Here is a 17,130-nt window from a genome sequence, read left to right as displayed (position 1 = left end):
TCTAGAACAATTATTATCGTGGTATCCAATCGGAACTGTGAGGACTTACTCCGCTTTTAGAGTTTCAAAATACTGAGGCAAAAAGAACAACTAACTATCGAAATCTAAAGATTCGATCTTTTGCCACCGATCCATTCCACGCCTTACCTTACGGGCGCTCGGACGAGTTGATGGTATTGTAGCACTATATTACCTAATGTACTGAAAGGAAAAACTCAATCAAATATCGTTTCCTGTAACATGAAGATTACCCAGCCAAGACGGTAGAAATTCGCCGAACCAGGGTTTATGGAAGAATAAAATTTTCGGCATTTACACGGTATAGACGTGGTCTGGAGGCAAGACGGATGCGAGTTCAGTATAAACAAACAACAATCAAAGACCATTGTTCGAAGAAGGGGAAAAAAACTGGAAATTATAACAGAGAAACAAATTCGATGCCGCCGTGGGTAACTATGCAATGGCTTGCATATAGGCGGATCGATTTTACCCTAGCCAAGCATATCGAGGGCTTCCGACCGGGGGAAGCGAAACTGCATGGAGCCATACCGTAGTGAGATATTAGGCGAAAGCCTCCGACTACAGGGACTGAACAGCCCCCCCTCTAGCTATTACACATAATATCCGACATGCGCTGCTACATACATGCTCATGTAATAACGAGACTACATGTAATCGAGAAATGTTACCCTGATACGGCGACCAATTGTAATGTTAAATTGACGAGTTTCCCTATAGCCATATCGATCCTGAAACCAAGTGAACCTGGGAATGCGTATTATCGTTCGGGGTTAAGGTTTTTCCCTCCTTGCCTCTCTAGAGCAATCAGAAGACTAGGCTCTGCTTCTGAGGCTCAATCTTAGGCTATATGGGCATGGTTATTTGGCCAATTGGGAATAGATCTTCATTGACCAGGTCCTGGTGTAGGTTACCTTCGATCTTCGCACAACTCCGTCTGCTGGAACTGCGTTCCATGGTTCTTTCATGAAGCGAAGATCGCATCGAGGGGTATCTTTTGCTACATCTAGATATCTTCGATGCGGTTTATCGTGCCGCCGGGCCGCTGCATTTGTAATTGAGCTTTCAAAGATATGGGTTCAGAACTTAGTGATCTCCAGGAGTTTTCAGCCTCGAGGAGAGTGTATAAATACAGTAGGACTCTGCCAGTTGAAGTTCGAATTATCAATCCTATAATCTTCCAAGTCATCAAGCAAGGTCAAGCAACCAATTACCTACACAAACAAACTACACAATCCTCTCGAGTTATTTCAATACTTCCATTCAATCAAAATGAAGTCCTTCGCCGTTATCCTCATGGCCATCCCAGCCATGTTCGCTGTCACTGCTGTTGGTATGCAAACCATCCAAGAAGTTTAACTGAAGAGGCCCTAAAATAAGTAAAATAGGATAAAATAATTGAATGCTAATATCACAATCTTATCAACAGCCGAGCACTGCCCATCCCCATCCGTCATCAACTCCTGCTGGGGTGAGTGCAAGAGGAACGGCTATGCTACCGATGCTTGCTACAACTGCTGCTATTATACTTGCCGCCCATGCAACAAGAGGTAGAGGATTTAATCCAGAGATTCTCTTCCGGAAAGGAGCCCCGCGCTTATCACATAGTGCTATCAAATGGGATCTAGAGATGGAGGGGGATTCGATACTGTTTGCATAATTTTCTTCGGTTGTCTTTCGAAATTTCGAAATTTCTATCTATCAATAAAAATGTACTATAGTTTCCAGAATACCCACCAAATCAAAAAGATGTTTCTGAATTCTGCAAACAGTTTTCAATTTCTTGCGATTTGTATACAAAGTAAATTATCAACATCAGGCGGTAATTGCCTTAAGTTGCTTCCAGTTGACCACTCATCGCATTCATTTATAAATTTACCGGAAACCGAAATAAAAGGACGTGTTGAAAATGTGGTTAAATGAGAGGCCCGCGTCCCGGGAAACCAGGGAACCACCCCGCGACGCCAAGACCCCGTATCGGGCCGGGATCGACGTCATATCCCAACGCGCAATCCACATTAATCTGGGGAAGCTCTCTCGAATCCTTTGTTCCTTGGGCTGAGCTTCTTCTTCTCTTCTATTAACCTCTATCAATTGCTCGACTTCCAAAGCCTACAATCTTCCCAAATCCATCATCACGAATACTATACCCAATTCAAACCTACCTAGGTACCTACCTACTACAAATCATCTATACACACATCAAAAAAGGGAAGATGGCTTTCCTCCGCCCCCTCGGTCTCCGCCTCACAATCGGTCTAACAGTACCCACTCTCTACGTCTCCCACCAAATCTTATTCCCCAGGCGTAGTTATATCCTACAATGTCAAAATGCACCTTACTTGACAGACAGAATCATCGAAGCTAGTCAGGATGATCAAAGGTTCAAGTTTAAAAGACGACATATTGAAGAAGATGGGACTGAAAAACGTGGAACTCCGATCTTTGATGCTGCACAGTACCGTCAATTGTCATTGGGTTCGTTTAGTGGTGTTATGGTTGGTTATGTAATTGGAAGACTATCGAAGATGATTGCATTCGTATCCTTATTGGTCATTCTGATGGTTCAGGTCAGTACTACTCTACAATACCCCAAATCGCTCAAAATATTAGTATTTGATTAACAATCAGTATCATGAATAATAGTACATGGAACGTCATGGTTATCACGTTCTTCCGCGTCAATATAGAATAAGAAAGTTCCTCGAAGAAACCGACATAAAACCATTGCTCACAGAAAACGCAGCTTTTAAATATTCATTTGCCTCCACTTTCGCCATCAGCGCCTGGTTTGCAAACTAGGGTGTTAATAACACGCGCTTGTGGCAGATAATCACGGGGATAGAGAATCAATTGAACGGAATAGAAGTCCATATCCCTGTCCCCGGCGTCTTTGTGGACGTCTTTGTTCTCCTTGCTGAAGGGGGGCTTATGTAGAGGGTCTTTTTATAAACTTCCATGGAAAGATATGTGTTCGGTTCTCTTTGGCGTTATTATCTTTGAAGCGCTTTAGTCTGAAGATACCTAGGTATTCCTTACAAGGCAGTGGAAGATACTAGAATTGGGTCTTTTCTATTTGTTTATTCGAGCGGGTTGAATATAGAGCAATTACACGTTCATGCTATTATTCCCATGGCAAAAGGATGAAGAAAAGAAGAAAGGACTGGGAAAAAGAGCAATTTATACCTCCGGCGCCATGCTAAAAGCAAGATTAGATGAGAATGCAAAGGTCGTTTCATAGCATCATAAGCATCAGAAGAAGATGAAGAAATGAAGAAAGGAAATTCGTGACACTATCGTCTTCGTGACTGCCCGAATCCAGTGCTAGTATGCTCATATGCTGAACTGCCCGACTCCCCTTCGTAAGAACTTCCTCCATAGCTACTGGTCCGCCATCCTGCAGGCGCGGCACCATATCTCGCAGCTCTCTCCGCGGCTCTCTCTGCAGCTCTCTCTTGTGCTCTTTCCTGTGCTGCCCGTTCCCTCTCTTGTGCAGCTCTCTCTCTTCCCTGTGCAGCACGTTCTCTCTCCTGGGCTACTCTTTCTGCCTCTCTTTCTCGGTCGTAACTTTCCCTTGACCTACTGCTCTGGCCCCTTGTTGCACCAGTATTATTCGCCAAATAAGTTGCAGCGGCCCCAGTGGCCGCTCCAGTCCAGAAACCAGGTCTCCATTGCTCTTGCATCGGTTGTTGTTGCTGTTGTTGCTGTTGCTGCTGTTGTCTTCCATTATATGAACTGCTGGTGCCTCTTCTCGATGTCGGAGGTCGGGGTTTCGTGTATGGCGGCGGGGCATCGTCTCTATATCCTCCCCACCCGTCCCCTGGACCTCCACCTCCTCCACCGCCTCCATCACCACCAGGGCCCCATCCACCATCGCCTTGCCATGCACCAGGTTGTGGTTGCGGTCGTTGTTCTGGTGCTTTGTATGCTGAGTAGGCGATAAATGCGAAGAAGCCGACTATCGCTGCCAGCCATAATATAAACTCAATCATACCAGACCAGCCTATAATTTTTTTCAATCATCGACGTTAGAGGAACACCGACTGATCAAAGTAGATCGAAAGAAGGGGGAGGCTTACTAGTACCGGGCTTCACCTCTTCCTTCTCTTTTTCTTTTTCCTCCTCTTCTTTCTTCTTTTCTTCCTCTTTTAGTTGTTCCTCAACTACTTTAGGATATTGCTTATGACCGGCTTCCGTTAACTGTATATTCGAGAGTTGGTAAGTATTTAGGAATTTTTCAAGTTAGGTCGGTGTCGGTTGCTTCTAACCATAAGGATATATTCCACCCCACAGCTACCTTTTAATACAAATGGGTCGTCTGAACTTGCATATCCTTCACAGATGACATCTGTAGCTCCAAGTCTGTTTTCTCTTTGTTAGATATATCCTTCTATATTTATAAATGGGATAGCTAAAATCTTACTTGAAGAAATGCGGTAAGGTAGCTTCGCAGCTCCATGATACACTACTCCAACCCCAAAACGCGTATCGTTAGCAATGAGACCTTAATAGAAGAGAGCATGGTCGCAATTTTCGTAGAATGAATAATTGGACTTACTCGTCGTCGTCTGTTATTTCGATAACAAAAATTGGTCAGTCAGTCTGTACTTCAATATTATTAAAGCCGCTATCACGAGGGAAAGAGACCTACCATAATCTGCATCCATATTCGTACATTTCATAACATCTACATCCTAACCTCCCCCCAAAAAACATACTGAGTCAACATTCGTCCCATTAAAACTATCCAAACGCCAGCGTATAGACCTAGATGTCGAAGCAAATAAAAAGTCGATTTTCAGAAGGAAAAATTACGAACATGTAAACTCTTCGCATCCCCACCAACACACTTCAACTGAGGAATCGGCGAAACCCTCCGACTGGTTGTCATCTGTCCATGTCGTAACGTCAAGCTGCGTATTCGAGATAAGAGAATCTTATCGCTCTTGGCTTTTGTTTTGGCCGTTGTGGTGGCGGTGGAGGCGGAGACATCGGAGGTAGCGGCAAAAGCTGTTGTGGAGAGTAGGACGGAGAGCAGTAGGACGGAAGCGGGTTTTTGGAAGATACGTTTTCGGGATCGCATGGTTGTTTCTTATTTTCGTTTAACCCTTTTCGAATGGATGGTTGACGATAACGATGGTGGTGATGTGATGATGTAGAGGGGCACTGTTTAGCTGCTATGGGGAGATCTATGCGATGTTGTGACGTCGAGAAATGATGTCTGAGGAAGACTTGTGCAGTCCGAAACCGAGATTTGGAAGGGAAGAAAAAGAACAGAGAACGGGAGATGGTCCACAGTCCAAATTTAGATTCCAAATGGGAATCAGCACACCGCCAGCCCAGATCGTGTACGACCGACAAGGAAGGAGGAAGGACGGAACTTAAGGAATGTGATCTGGCAGTTTGCGGTTTCACGTATACAACTTCAACCCCCAGTCCAACATGTAAGAGCTAAGTACTGGCATTCCTTAGGGTAGTATACTTCACTAACTTCTACAACCTATAATACACAGGGAAAACCGTTATAAAGACAAAGTCGCGAGTGCTTCTTCCACAGACCGAAAAGTGCAGCAGAGGCTTTCCAGTACGGCGGGTCCACGCCAGTACTTGACAACTATGTGAAGCATATGCAGCTAGCCTGTATCGTTTGCCGATACCAGCTTCCTTGTTCGGGCTGGTCCATGCTCTCGTGATGCTGTTACGAACCTCAACCTTTCATATGCTTTTTCAACCCGGAATGGGATATCATAACTGGGTTCAGTACCGCCAGACTTTCAAATTTTCCGGATTCTCAAGAAGCGCTGGATGATTGAATCCATGGAATTCAGCGAATTCCGATGGGCTGAAAGGGTTCGAGATAATCGATAAGGCGTCGCATGTGTAACCCCATGTCGTTTCGTAAGTGTACGACATTTCGACCGTGCCACGGTATTCTCCAATTCAAAGCCGTCGGTTAGCCTTTACGGTCTCCTCCGCCTCAGAGGACTACTATACTGGCTACGAGAGATGTTGACGAGACCGTCTGGATAGTCGCGTGTGCGTGCACATGCAAAATTACTCCAGGAACACATGAGCAATTACTTGGAATATATTCCCAAGGGCAAGTATAGAAAGAAAGCTCTTCTTTTTGCAAATCCGTTCCCGAAGCCGCGGGGTCAGTCGACACATGACGGTTATACCTATCGAATCTCGAATACAGGACTATTGGTCTGTAAGGATACGGAATCGTGGCTATCGATCATTCACGTTTTCACCCCGCCCCTGTCATGTCAGAAGTCACAAACCCATATCACGCAGATAGGGTCCCCACATTCACCTTCGCAAACACTACGTCACATCCCCACCGCCACTTTGGAAAATTAAAAAATAAAAATAAAAATAAAATAAAGACTAGCAAAATTGAAAACAATGAGGTTAAGCGCAAGCCACAGCCCTAATCAAGTGGGAAATACCAATGGTAGATCGCGATCTAAACCTATGGTGGTATAGAAGGCAATTGGGTGTCGAGAAAAAGACAAAAACAAGCATTCTCAGAACCGAAACGTTCGAAACGATTGGTCAACTTTCAATCGCCCCGTGGAAGGCGACGGCAATGGCAAGAGACGGAGACGTGGGGAAGAAAGACATTTCTAAGCCCTTTTCCCTTGCATCACTGTCGTGATATCATCGTTGCATTCGGCTGGAATAGCTATTTCTTATGTTGAACAATGCACGGTTATCGGAGAGGGCATTGAGGGAAGTTTTGGCAGATTTGAGGGGGCTTAGGAGTTCTCCGTCGGAATTTCATTTTTCCCTTAGTACAATTTAACTAAATGGTGGTGGAGTAGTCATCATTTATCATCATCATGATTGCAATTCAATTGATTCGATTCGATAGGCCAAAAAAAAAAAAAACTAGAATAGACGAGAAGTATGAAAAAGCCCGCCACATCTGCTTGCGTAATCCGTAAGCAGAAAATCGATCCAAACCAGACCGAGGAAACATGTCGAAGGGGGTTCCTTTGACTCAGTGACCAAGAAGAAATGGGGAAACCGTAAAATAGCGAAATCGCATATCGTAATGTTCAGTACAGAAGACACAATTCGTTATAAGGAAATTCGTAGCGGCTGGCTGCTTGGTCCCCCCGCATCGAGATCCGTCCGTCCACCCATCCACAATCTTGCCTCTCCAAGTATGCATTCGAACAACTGTTATAGCTTCGCGGCAAAAACGGAGAGGTATACTAAAAAGATGCATAAAATGATAAAGAGATAATAGAATGATAAAGAATAGGAAGAAAATTAACTAGTAAAAGTAGATATCTTTATACAAGGGAAATTTCGAAATCGTAAAACATAGGTGTGCGTATCCTGACTCCGTACTGTACTGGTTCTGAGCAATAGAAAAAGTATCCCGCCAGAATGCGTAAGAAGAGGTCCAAGGAGCAAAAAACAAAATAACATAAGGGAAGAGAATAATCAAAAAAACGCCTTCGTGGTCGTAATCCGTCGTCAGTGAGGGTCGGGAAGAAGAAGGGTAAAATGGAGAAGAAGAAATAAAAAACAAAAAGATCACAACCAAAGCAGAACTCCTCGTGACAGCTTTACAAAAATCGAATGAAAACGTTCCCTCCCAATAAACTAAAACAAAGAACATGCTGTATTTCGAGATACATATTTGAAAAGTCTATGATCAAATATTTAAACCATTCCTCACCATAAAATACTTTTGTTTCCGCCTTCCGATTGTAAGTATTTTTTTTTTGTTCTGACCACCGCTTTTCGTAACATCATAGATTGAAAGGGTGCAAGGAAACAACGAGAGTGTATAATACATATTAAGAAAGGGACCAGAAAGGGGTTCTACTACCAGAGAAGCATTAGTTCCAATTAGCCAAGGACTGAGCCTCGAGATCTAGTGGGAGCCTGTCCGCGGGAAGGAGAGGGCCGAAAAGGCCTCGTGATTAAATGAAAGTAATATGCCAAATGCCTAACTTGGCATCTAAGAAACGAGGCAAGCCTGGCGCTTGATTAAAACGCGGTGAATTGAAGAAGGGGAGGATTGATCCTTCGAGGACATTTCGAGGATGACTAGAAGCATCCAATGAGAGAATGAGAAAGTAAAGAAAAAGGTAGGAGAGGCTGCGAGGCAAAACCCTTTAGGCTTTGACTTGCTTGGTGCTCAATGCGTCGTCCGTAGGGGCAGTTGTCGAAGAAGAATGAGGTTGATGGTTTCGCACACTTGGGTTGTCGCCTTCTTCACCAGCCTGGCAAACTTTGATCTCTCTGCCCCATTCGGATTTCAACACCTGGGAAGCAGTGATACGGCGGGTTGGATTGGGGTCAAGTATTGAGTAGATGACGTTACGGCAACGAGCCTAGCTCCAATTATCAGTAAATTGTTCAGCAGTTCAAAGGATAGAAAATTAAACTTACCCGATGAAGACTTTCGATGGGCCCATACCCGGCCTCGTCTTTGCGACCTTCCAGGTACTTTTGGAAAAACTCGTCCTCATCTCTCTTAGCGACACGCCATAAGTGTCGGCCAGTTCTCATTGCCATGTAGATGACACCGGTAGCCCAGACATCAACCGCTCTTGGGTCAAATTCCTTCTCTATATACTCTTCTGGTGAAATATATGGGGCAGAGCCGCAAAGACCGCACGTCTTGTGAGCCTCTTTCTCCCAAGCCATGCGGAAACACTCACCGTTTCCGAAATCGGTGATCTTGAGGGCGCCACGACTTGTGAGCAACAAGTTTTCTGGTTTTAAATCACGATGAGCAACACCCATCTCGTGCATGTACTCAACTCCACGCATAAGCTGCTTGAAGTAGCAGTCTGCTTCGGCACAGTCGAGTTTACCAGCAGATAGGATTAGAGTGTACAGGTCTCCTCCAGCACAGTACTCCATGACTTCACAGTAATCACCCTTGGCGTCCTGAAGGAGATCCAAGGTGTGAATAACATTTGGATGTCGGAGACTGGAGGAGATGCAGAACTCAGAAGTTAAACGTTTATTATATCTCTTCGCAGACTCTTGTGGTCGGCGTCTGAACTCTTTGACGGCATACAGTTGTTCTTTGCCTTCGTGGTTTGGGTCCGCTTTGTGGGATATCCTGACGATACCAAACGCGCCGCGACCGACAACCTCTTGACATTTACCGTACTTTTCGACCAAAGTTGATGTACTACTTGGACCACCTTTTTTGTCGGTTGCCAACTTGTCTTTATCGTTCTTGATTTGTTCTACCCATGAGGATACTAAGTTGAGGTTGTCACTCTCGGGAAGGTCGTCCTTTCTCTTCCCAAGGATAAGATCACGAAGCATATCGGAAAGCCTCTCTTGTCTCTTGGCACTTTTTAGCTGATGTATATGACCGCCATCAGGTAGGCCCTCAAAGCGTTTTAGGGCATCTTTTGTTTTGCTGTTGGTAACAGCTTTTGTTGACTCTTCAGAGATGCTATTCTTCTTCAGAGGACCTCTTAGATCAGATTTCTTGTCGGCTCCATTGGTCTGACGATCCGTGGACGGCCTCTCGCCGTTAACGGGTGTAGAAGCGTTGGTGTGAATTGGTGTCACCTCAAGTGATTCTTTCTTTCCGGTCCTTGAGAACATTCGTTGCAACGAGTTCTTCGGCTTCTGTGGAACAGGGGCTTGGATAACGGGAGCTGGGAGCTCGACAGGTGAAGACTGCTTGGACAATTGTGCCCCAAGGACAGGGGACTGCTTGGTAGAAGCACCAGGGCTACGCTCGGAAGCCGAGTCTGCCGTTGGAGCAACGATACCATTTAGTTTTGGAGAAGAGGATGGGGTAATGCGACTAAGCTTTTCGACGAGGCGACTACTCGATGTAGATGTCCGCGAATTAGGCGGTTTCGATGAGGAAGGGCCCTCGGATTTGCTTTCGGTCTCAGCACTTGTCGCCATGGTTGGGAATATTGATGGTGTAATTCTAAAGTTGGATTGGATTTTGGTTGGTGCTGAGGACGGAATCACTGACGCTGGAGATGTCGTTGCGGAGATGGTTGAATTGAGAATGCGGTGGGAGAGCAGCTGGGTTAGACAAGCTTTGTGTTGGTGGATGGGACACTGGCTGGCTGAGCTGAGCTCGTACTCTCCGGGCTGAAAAGACTGGTAGTTCTTCCTTTTATAAAATTGTTCGCGACTTGGAGAGAAAGAAGGGAAGAAAGAAAGAAAGAAAGAAAGAAAGAGAAAGGGTAACGAATAAAGAGTAGTGTTGATGAGATGGGAATTTGGCGATGATTATAATAATGATGATGGTGATGATGATAGTAGGAGGAAAGAAAAAGAAGTGGGAAGAGACGATTATAAATCGATCAAGCTGGATGTTCAAAAAAAAGTAAGTTAATTAATATCTCCAACTACTTCTCCGTGCTCCTCTGTTAATTAAAGATCCTTGGCCTCAGTTATTCTACTAGCCAAGTAAGTGCGACTTGCTCACTAACTAGCTCGAGGAAGCAGATTCGAAGGGGGGGAGCAGAAGGGGGCAGAGGAAGAGGGGGGCACTCGGACTGTTATTATGCTTCCTCTGCTTCTTCCAACTGCTCGGAAGCAGCCCAGCTGACCCGCATTTTACGGAATGGATTTGGTAAACTTACGAGAAAAAGCGCAACTGCCACCCAAAGTACAAGCGATTCGTCCGATACTTTCCAACGGGCAGCTTTCCCAGTTATTGGCTTCGATCTGGGATCAGGGAAGGTGATATTTAATATTGTACAGGTACGTCAATCTCAACTATGATTGATTGGACGCTGGTGGCTGTGCGAAATTCGATGCTTTGTTAGCTAACTAAGTACCTAACCAGCTTCTCTGCCCGGATCAAGTTGGGACTTGAATCAAATCGATTGATCGAATGGAATGAATGTTTGAATGCAAAGGAAAAACAGGAAATCCAAGTCGACATGCAGCAGGATAAAAGATTAATATACCACTAGGAAAGGGCGGTAAACCAAAATTCGAGGTCGGAAAAGACGCTGCAGGAGGCGAAGAAGTCAGTTTATGACGGCGCCCCGTCTTTTCTAACTATAAACTGTGCCCACAGTTCGCTCGAATGCAAAATAAATGCATCTGGTCATGGTTCATCCAGGTATCCCCGCGCGCACGCAGGGCAGGCCTCGCTGATGCAGCCAGACAGGCACGTTGGGCCTGCCACTCGCCCGGAAAACCCTGTGCATCTGTCCATTTACCGCCAAAGCAAACCGAAAAGGAAGAAGGAAAGAAGGGCAGAAGAAAAAAACCAATCGGGCACCCGCGGCGTGCTGCGGACTGATGATTGAATTCGCACGGGAAACCCTACATACGTTACGGGAAACGTCTTACTGTGTAAACCATACTAACTGATCACTTACCCACTTCGTAGATTTCCAATGAATCCGGCACCTGCGTCGAGAAACGGTGAACAAGAGAGGATCCCGCCGGAAAATCCGCGGCCGCGGTGGTACAAAACGTATCTGTCGCCTTTTTTTTTTTTTTTTTGTTAACGCCCCAGTTGAAAACCGAATGAAAGGGAGGTGCAACTTGAGCCTTACGTGGTTCCTTTTGTTCTTCCTGCTTTCTTTCGTTTCAGGGCACCAGTTGTTTTGCCACGAGAGCTTAGGCGACTTGCCTTGCGGTCGTTTCCAAACAACAGGATGCGACCAGCTACTTGCACTGGTTGGTCCCTGTCGATTGTGACTAAAAGAGTTCTAATGGGAGCCGTTCGATTGGACAGCACTTCTCAAAATGACGGAAAAACCGGTGGTGGGTGTCATATATTGGTGAAGATTTTCAACAAGCAGACGTAAAAATTATGCCCTCGCGGTTGCTTTCCGGTTGGGAGCTGGATAGAGAGAAAATTTTCACCTTGTCGATGAGCTCTAGCCAAAGTTACAATTACGTTCCCATCGAGTAAGCAGAATACAAACAAGCTTTTTCGCCTCTAGCAAATTTTTGTGCAGACGAGGTCGTATTTTTTTTTGACTGTGATTGCTAATCCATACAGTTTGACAGCCCGGCAGGAAAAAAAAGCTTTAATATGTGCATCTAATTTTATTTCGAGAAAAAATTGCAGCGGGCTGCCAAACAGGGTCTGGTTCAGGTACTTGACCTAGCTAAATGTTCCGGCCAGATCTAAAATATCGATATCGAGCTTGGTATTTAGATAAACGAGCGCCGTAAATAACATAGGTAACAGGTCAAGGTCAAGGTCAAGGTTTTTGGATTTCTTATCTCCTGCAAAGGGATGCTAACATATTAGCATACCTAAGAAAAATCCCATACCTGCTACATTCTTCCATATTTTTTTTCAGAAAAGGGATTTGATCAAGATAAACTCGCATGTTCCACGCATGAACTTGGGTGAACTTGGATGCTTCTTAGCTGTTGTTTTCCGTGCGCGAAATACTTTTCCTAGCTCATAAACTGATTGACACAGCATAGCATGGTCGACGATGGCATCCTGGCTAGCTCTAGGGCTCACAGCTCTGCGCCACCGAATATAGGGTTCAGAACAGAACTAACTCGGGCTGGCAAAGCTGGGACTGTATATCCGTATACCCCCATATCCCGAAGTTCAATCGTCTGTAAGAAAACCCACCACGAACCCGCGGGAACCACGGCCCAAAGATCCTATCATTTTTTTCTCTTGAAAACTCTCTACTTGTGATTTTTCGAGGCTGACCACGAAAAAAAAGACAAGCCTTTGGAGCCGACGATTCACACACCGCCTCCCAAATAGATGGGGCACATGCTTCATAGTCTTCCGTCTAGAATGTAAGTACCGACTGCAGGTTGCATGCAGAGCCCAGAAAAATAAGCTGCACCTCCCAATTGCAATGGCATGGGATCAATTCGCAAAGAAGACAGGAGTATCTGTAGCCAGCCGTCGGCTGTGGAACGGGGTACAGCTCAAGACAAGGGACCTTCAGAGGGGGTGGTGTTCAAGCACCGTATAACATAACATAACATATATCAAACAGCCAAATTTAAGCTTGCAATTGGGCATATAATACCCAAAGAACCCCTTCAACCGCCCCAGAACCCCCCCATGCCAGGTCCTTACGCTACTATGTAGCATGCGTGCAGCTATTCTCGAAACCAGATCAGCAAATTATGAGATAATCGCACATGCAGCTAACAAGGGCTCTAAACGATACAGGATCCACTAGTTCTGCAGTAGCTTTGCCCAAGCTCAGCCCGCTAGTTATAGAATTCCAACCTTCCCACCATGCAAAACTGGAACCTATAGCTCCACAAGAACCATGCAGCATTCAACTTCGAGGAGCTAAGTAGTTTCGAGCTAAACCAGCGTAACATCAGTTAAAGCTCAAAAGCACATGAGGACCCGAGAAACCCGAGGGAATTTTGCTATACGCCCGCCCACGAAATTGAACCGTTCTTTCGGTTCCAAACATCGGGTAAATGGGGTGGGTCCAACCTGCATGGAAGAAATGTATCAAACGAGAAGCTCCAAGCAAGAGGGGTAGCTAAGCAGCTTAAGCTAGATCAGACCCGCCAGGGTTGCTTGGTATGCTTCATGACAGCTTGCTTCGAAGATCACGGATCGAACTTGCCAAGGTCGTGAGTATATGAGTTTGATTAACGTTGGCAAAGATAACCGTCAGCTTTCCATGCCGTATTACCGTAAAACTAATCGCATACTGGGAGGGAGTTCCGTTGATTGCGGGAGAAGCAAGTTGATAGTACTCGGACCTCGAGCTCTACATAGCTAGCCGGCCGGCTTGCTTGCTTGCTGGCTGCCCGTTCGCAGTGTCCCATTGCATTAATTAACTTGACGATGGTGCCCGTCGAGCGCGAGCTCTACTGATTATGCACGGGCCATTGGGCGACTGCATCCTGTCAGATTTCTCCCCTCGCGAAAATGAACACAATTGCGTGCTGCAGCTTCTGGCCCTGCAGGAATATCCGAGGGGCATATAAATAGACTTCGTCATTTTTGTATCATATCTGATACTTAAGTTCTTTGATATAAGGAAGTACTTGCCTACACTTGGCTATAGTTCCAGCGTGCAGCATGGAGATATTGGGAGGTCCGTGATTCGATTTAGTGAGGTTGCACAACACGCTGCAGGCGCGCAGACATTCGCGGTCCAGACACCTTTGGATTCTAAAGGATACATGGGATAACCATCGAAACCTGACTGTCGCACCACCATAACAACCACAACCGCACCCCTCCTCGCGGGAAGTGTACTTGACGTATGTATTTACTACAGCATGGTGTCTACCGGCAGGCTGACAAATTTTGCGGCTGTGGCTCGATGATAGGGCCGTTAGGATGCCCTATCCAGACTAGAACACCGGGACAGAACGACAATCCTTATGTATCAAAAAGCATGGCAGACAGGGTTAAACTGGTCACGATGGCTCGGAACATTAAGCATTCGAAGGCCAACTTCAAACCCTAATACCCAAATAGAAGGAATATCCCAAACCAACCTCCTTTCAACGACGCGCGGCATTTTTCTGGGCGCTGCTGGGAACAGTTGAAACATGTTTGTGTGATCATGTTCGCTTTCTCGTGCCACTGTGAGCTGTGCCGGAGCGGAAATTCGAACAGGCTGGTGGGTGTCTCTAAAGCTAAAGCGGATCCGGGCGAGAGTTTTTCTTGCTGAGTCTGGCTTCTGACTTGCTTACGGACCACTACGTCAGGAAAAGAAGCTTTGTATTGGAAAAAATCAACCAACATGCCAGCTAATGGCACCCCCAAACTTCACTTGGTGGTTGTGCGTCAATGGGTGCAGGAATGTTTCCATACATCGCATGCATATCATCGAGCATGGCAAAGGACAGGAGAGACAAAGATCCCTGACATTAGCGGAACCTTGTCCCCACCATCTTGAAAGGACCGGTTCCAATTGCAATCGTGCGAATTTTCTCTGTATAAAAAAACCATTCACACAAGACGGACATGCGGATTAATCAACCTCCCCAGCAATAGAGCCAAGTAATATACCAAGGGCTTAGCTGACCAAATAGCTTCAAGCTTCACATCTCCGTATCTCAGGTGCTCATCGATGTGACGCAAACCATCATCACGGCCTAACCGTCTATATCTCTAGCTCTGCCTGCCGAATTCCGAGAAACTTACCATCCCTAAATCCATGCATGCCCAGCTAATGCAGAATCAAGTAAAGTTCGGAACCCCAAGCAAAAGCCTTAGCGAGAAATGGGGCTGCAGAAAGGCAGATTGCCAGGCGACTCGTCGGGGAACCACATGTGTGCATCCTAAAATGCCCAGCTGCAATTGCAATTGATCCGTTGTCAATGGACTTGTCTTGTGATGATTTGGCCTTCCGACGGTCAACGAATCCATGCATACAACGTCAATTCTTTTGACTAGTCTTCGGTCAACACACATTTGTAATATTTTATTTGGTTTTTTCATGCTTGTCTTGGACTTCTTTAGGCTAAGGTATTGTTTGATATACTAATGTCTCTCATCGTGGATATCAGTTATATTGCATGAAAGGCGCTTTCATCGTCCCAAGTGCCAGCCTTCGTGGCCGTAGTTTTCACGAATCTTGGCACAGAATAGCACATTCCTTGCTGGCCGGATTGTCGGTGCATGAGATAATATTCCGGGAGACTAAACCGATTGTCCAATCTAGTGTCAATTCGGGGACTCCGATGTCAGTTGTTCAAACCGAAATATGCACATTTTGATTTGTTGGTGAAACAATAGACGTTAAGAATTTGGAAAGGATATCTATTCCGATGGAATTGAGGAGAAAGGGACTCGAAGAATTAGATAAGTGACCATTCTTGGAGTTTAGAATTACTAACAATGCTAGCTAGGTGGTTACCTAAAGCTATCTGATTTGATACAGTCAGATCAATTCTTTGTGACGTCTAGTGTGAGACCAAATCGATTCAAATTTGCAATTAATTGAGGGTATTCAAGAACTACATTGTCCCTGTATAGCTCCCGTAGCCTAAGCCCTCGTCCCACAATGCCTAGTCTCGAGATAGATGGAACCGGGCCGCTAGGCCTTCGAAGGCCCTCGAGGCTCGAGACCCCCGCTATTTTATCATTATGCATCATTCATAGTCATCCTAGTTCTCCGACGGCCAAACCCCATCGATATAAACCCAGAGACCCTGGTCGCGCTAATGCGACTTCTATAAAAATAACAACGATTGAGTAGCCCTATGATGCTAACTAATAGCTAGACAAGGACAGGGACGGATAATACACTTCCCGGCATGCTTGTCATTGATATAGGACTATCCCATATAAGGGAGTTTTCTAAGAGGCGTCAATCGTCTAAACATCAACTGATAGGCTCGACGTCGACGCCATTTTTCAGCCCCCTTCCTCGTGACCCTAATTCCAACTTAAATGTAGATGTATATACGTATGAGCTTACGTTGCTTTACATCTGCCTGACTTTCGAACGAAACAGGGGCCTTGATAATAGTTCGAGGGAGCGCGTAGTGTATCTAATATTTTCGATACCCTAGAAGTTTAAACTTGTGGAAGCGAGTTGGGGAAAACTGTAAATAAGCTGTACGTAATATTTTGAAAATTTGAACCGGTTGACTCAATGGAAACTAGCAGAGTTTCTCACAAGCAATCTTTTAGATAATCACAACATGCTCTATGACTCCGACCCGGAGTAGACGCCCAGAGGATGACCCTGCCCGCTCATGATCTCGAAATCCACCAACCGAGCCCAGTTTGAGCATCTTGGTCCCTGTGGAACCGGTGCTATGGTCAGTCAAGGGCTTCGGCGCTGTGTAAGCCGAAATCCAACATGGTAGAAGTGTTGCAGGCTAGAAAACTGAGTTACGTTAATGCATTAATGTATGGACCGTCGACATGTCATGAAAGGGAGTGTTTGGGACAGTTGAATTGGTAATACCAAGATGTGATGCTAACGGCGATTTGACAAGTACACAAGACCCGGTGGTGCATATGATCATATGAATTCACGAATGCAAATCTAGACTTATAACTTGTGAGGAACTAACTCGAGCAACAACCTTTGAAGGGCAATTAAATTCCATCTTGATCGATAGACATATTGATAGATTTAGAAGTTAAATGCTATACATGAATGACAATGTGAAATATGACCTAGCCCGAGCGATATACTAATAATCCTGAGC

At 45.4% G+C, this 17,130-nt stretch overlaps 4 protein-coding genes across 4 annotated transcripts; 2 read left to right on the top strand and 2 right to left on the bottom strand.

Moving 5' to 3' along the window:
- Positions 1–1,290: 1,290 nt before the first annotated feature.
- Positions 1,291–1,572, top strand: AOL_s00215g630 (uncharacterized protein; the record flags this gene model as incomplete). Its single annotated transcript, XM_011129832.1, has 2 exons — positions 1,291–1,351; positions 1,448–1,572. The coding sequence occupies 2 exons, from the start codon at positions 1,291–1,293 to the stop codon at positions 1,570–1,572; spliced, it is 186 nt and encodes a 61-aa protein (XP_011128134.1).
- A 662-nt stretch (positions 1,573–2,234) lies between these two features.
- AOL_s00215g629 (uncharacterized protein) lies at positions 2,235–2,820 on the top strand (the record flags this gene model as incomplete). Its single annotated transcript, XM_011129831.1, has 2 exons — positions 2,235–2,588; positions 2,665–2,820. 2 exons carry the CDS (start codon positions 2,235–2,237, stop codon positions 2,818–2,820), a joined length of 510 nt encoding a protein of 169 aa, XP_011128133.1.
- A 491-nt stretch (positions 2,821–3,311) lies between these two features.
- Positions 3,312–5,101, bottom strand: AOL_s00215g628 (uncharacterized protein; the record flags this gene model as incomplete). Its single annotated transcript, XM_011129830.1, has 7 exons — positions 3,312–4,021; positions 4,098–4,218; positions 4,287–4,380; positions 4,442–4,483; positions 4,577–4,586; positions 4,670–4,712; positions 4,838–5,101. The coding sequence occupies 7 exons, from the start codon at positions 5,099–5,101 to the stop codon at positions 3,312–3,314; spliced, it is 1,284 nt and encodes a 427-aa protein (XP_011128132.1).
- Positions 5,102–8,156: 3,055 nt separating this feature from the next.
- Positions 8,157–9,927, bottom strand: AOL_s00215g627 (uncharacterized protein; the record flags this gene model as incomplete). The annotated part of the gene is made up of 2 exons (XM_011129829.1): positions 8,157–8,375; positions 8,434–9,927. 2 exons carry the CDS (start codon positions 9,925–9,927, stop codon positions 8,157–8,159), a joined length of 1,713 nt encoding a protein of 570 aa, XP_011128131.1.
- Between the last annotated feature and the right edge of the window lie 7,203 nt (positions 9,928–17,130).

Source organism: Orbilia oligospora (genome assembly GCF_000225545.1).
Source record: "Orbilia oligospora ATCC 24927 unplaced genomic scaffold scaffold00215, whole genome shotgun sequence".
In the NCBI taxonomy this organism is placed as follows: domain Eukaryota; kingdom Fungi; phylum Ascomycota; class Orbiliomycetes; order Orbiliales; family Orbiliaceae; genus Orbilia; species Orbilia oligospora.
This window is presented reverse-complemented; position numbering and strand designations above follow the sequence as displayed.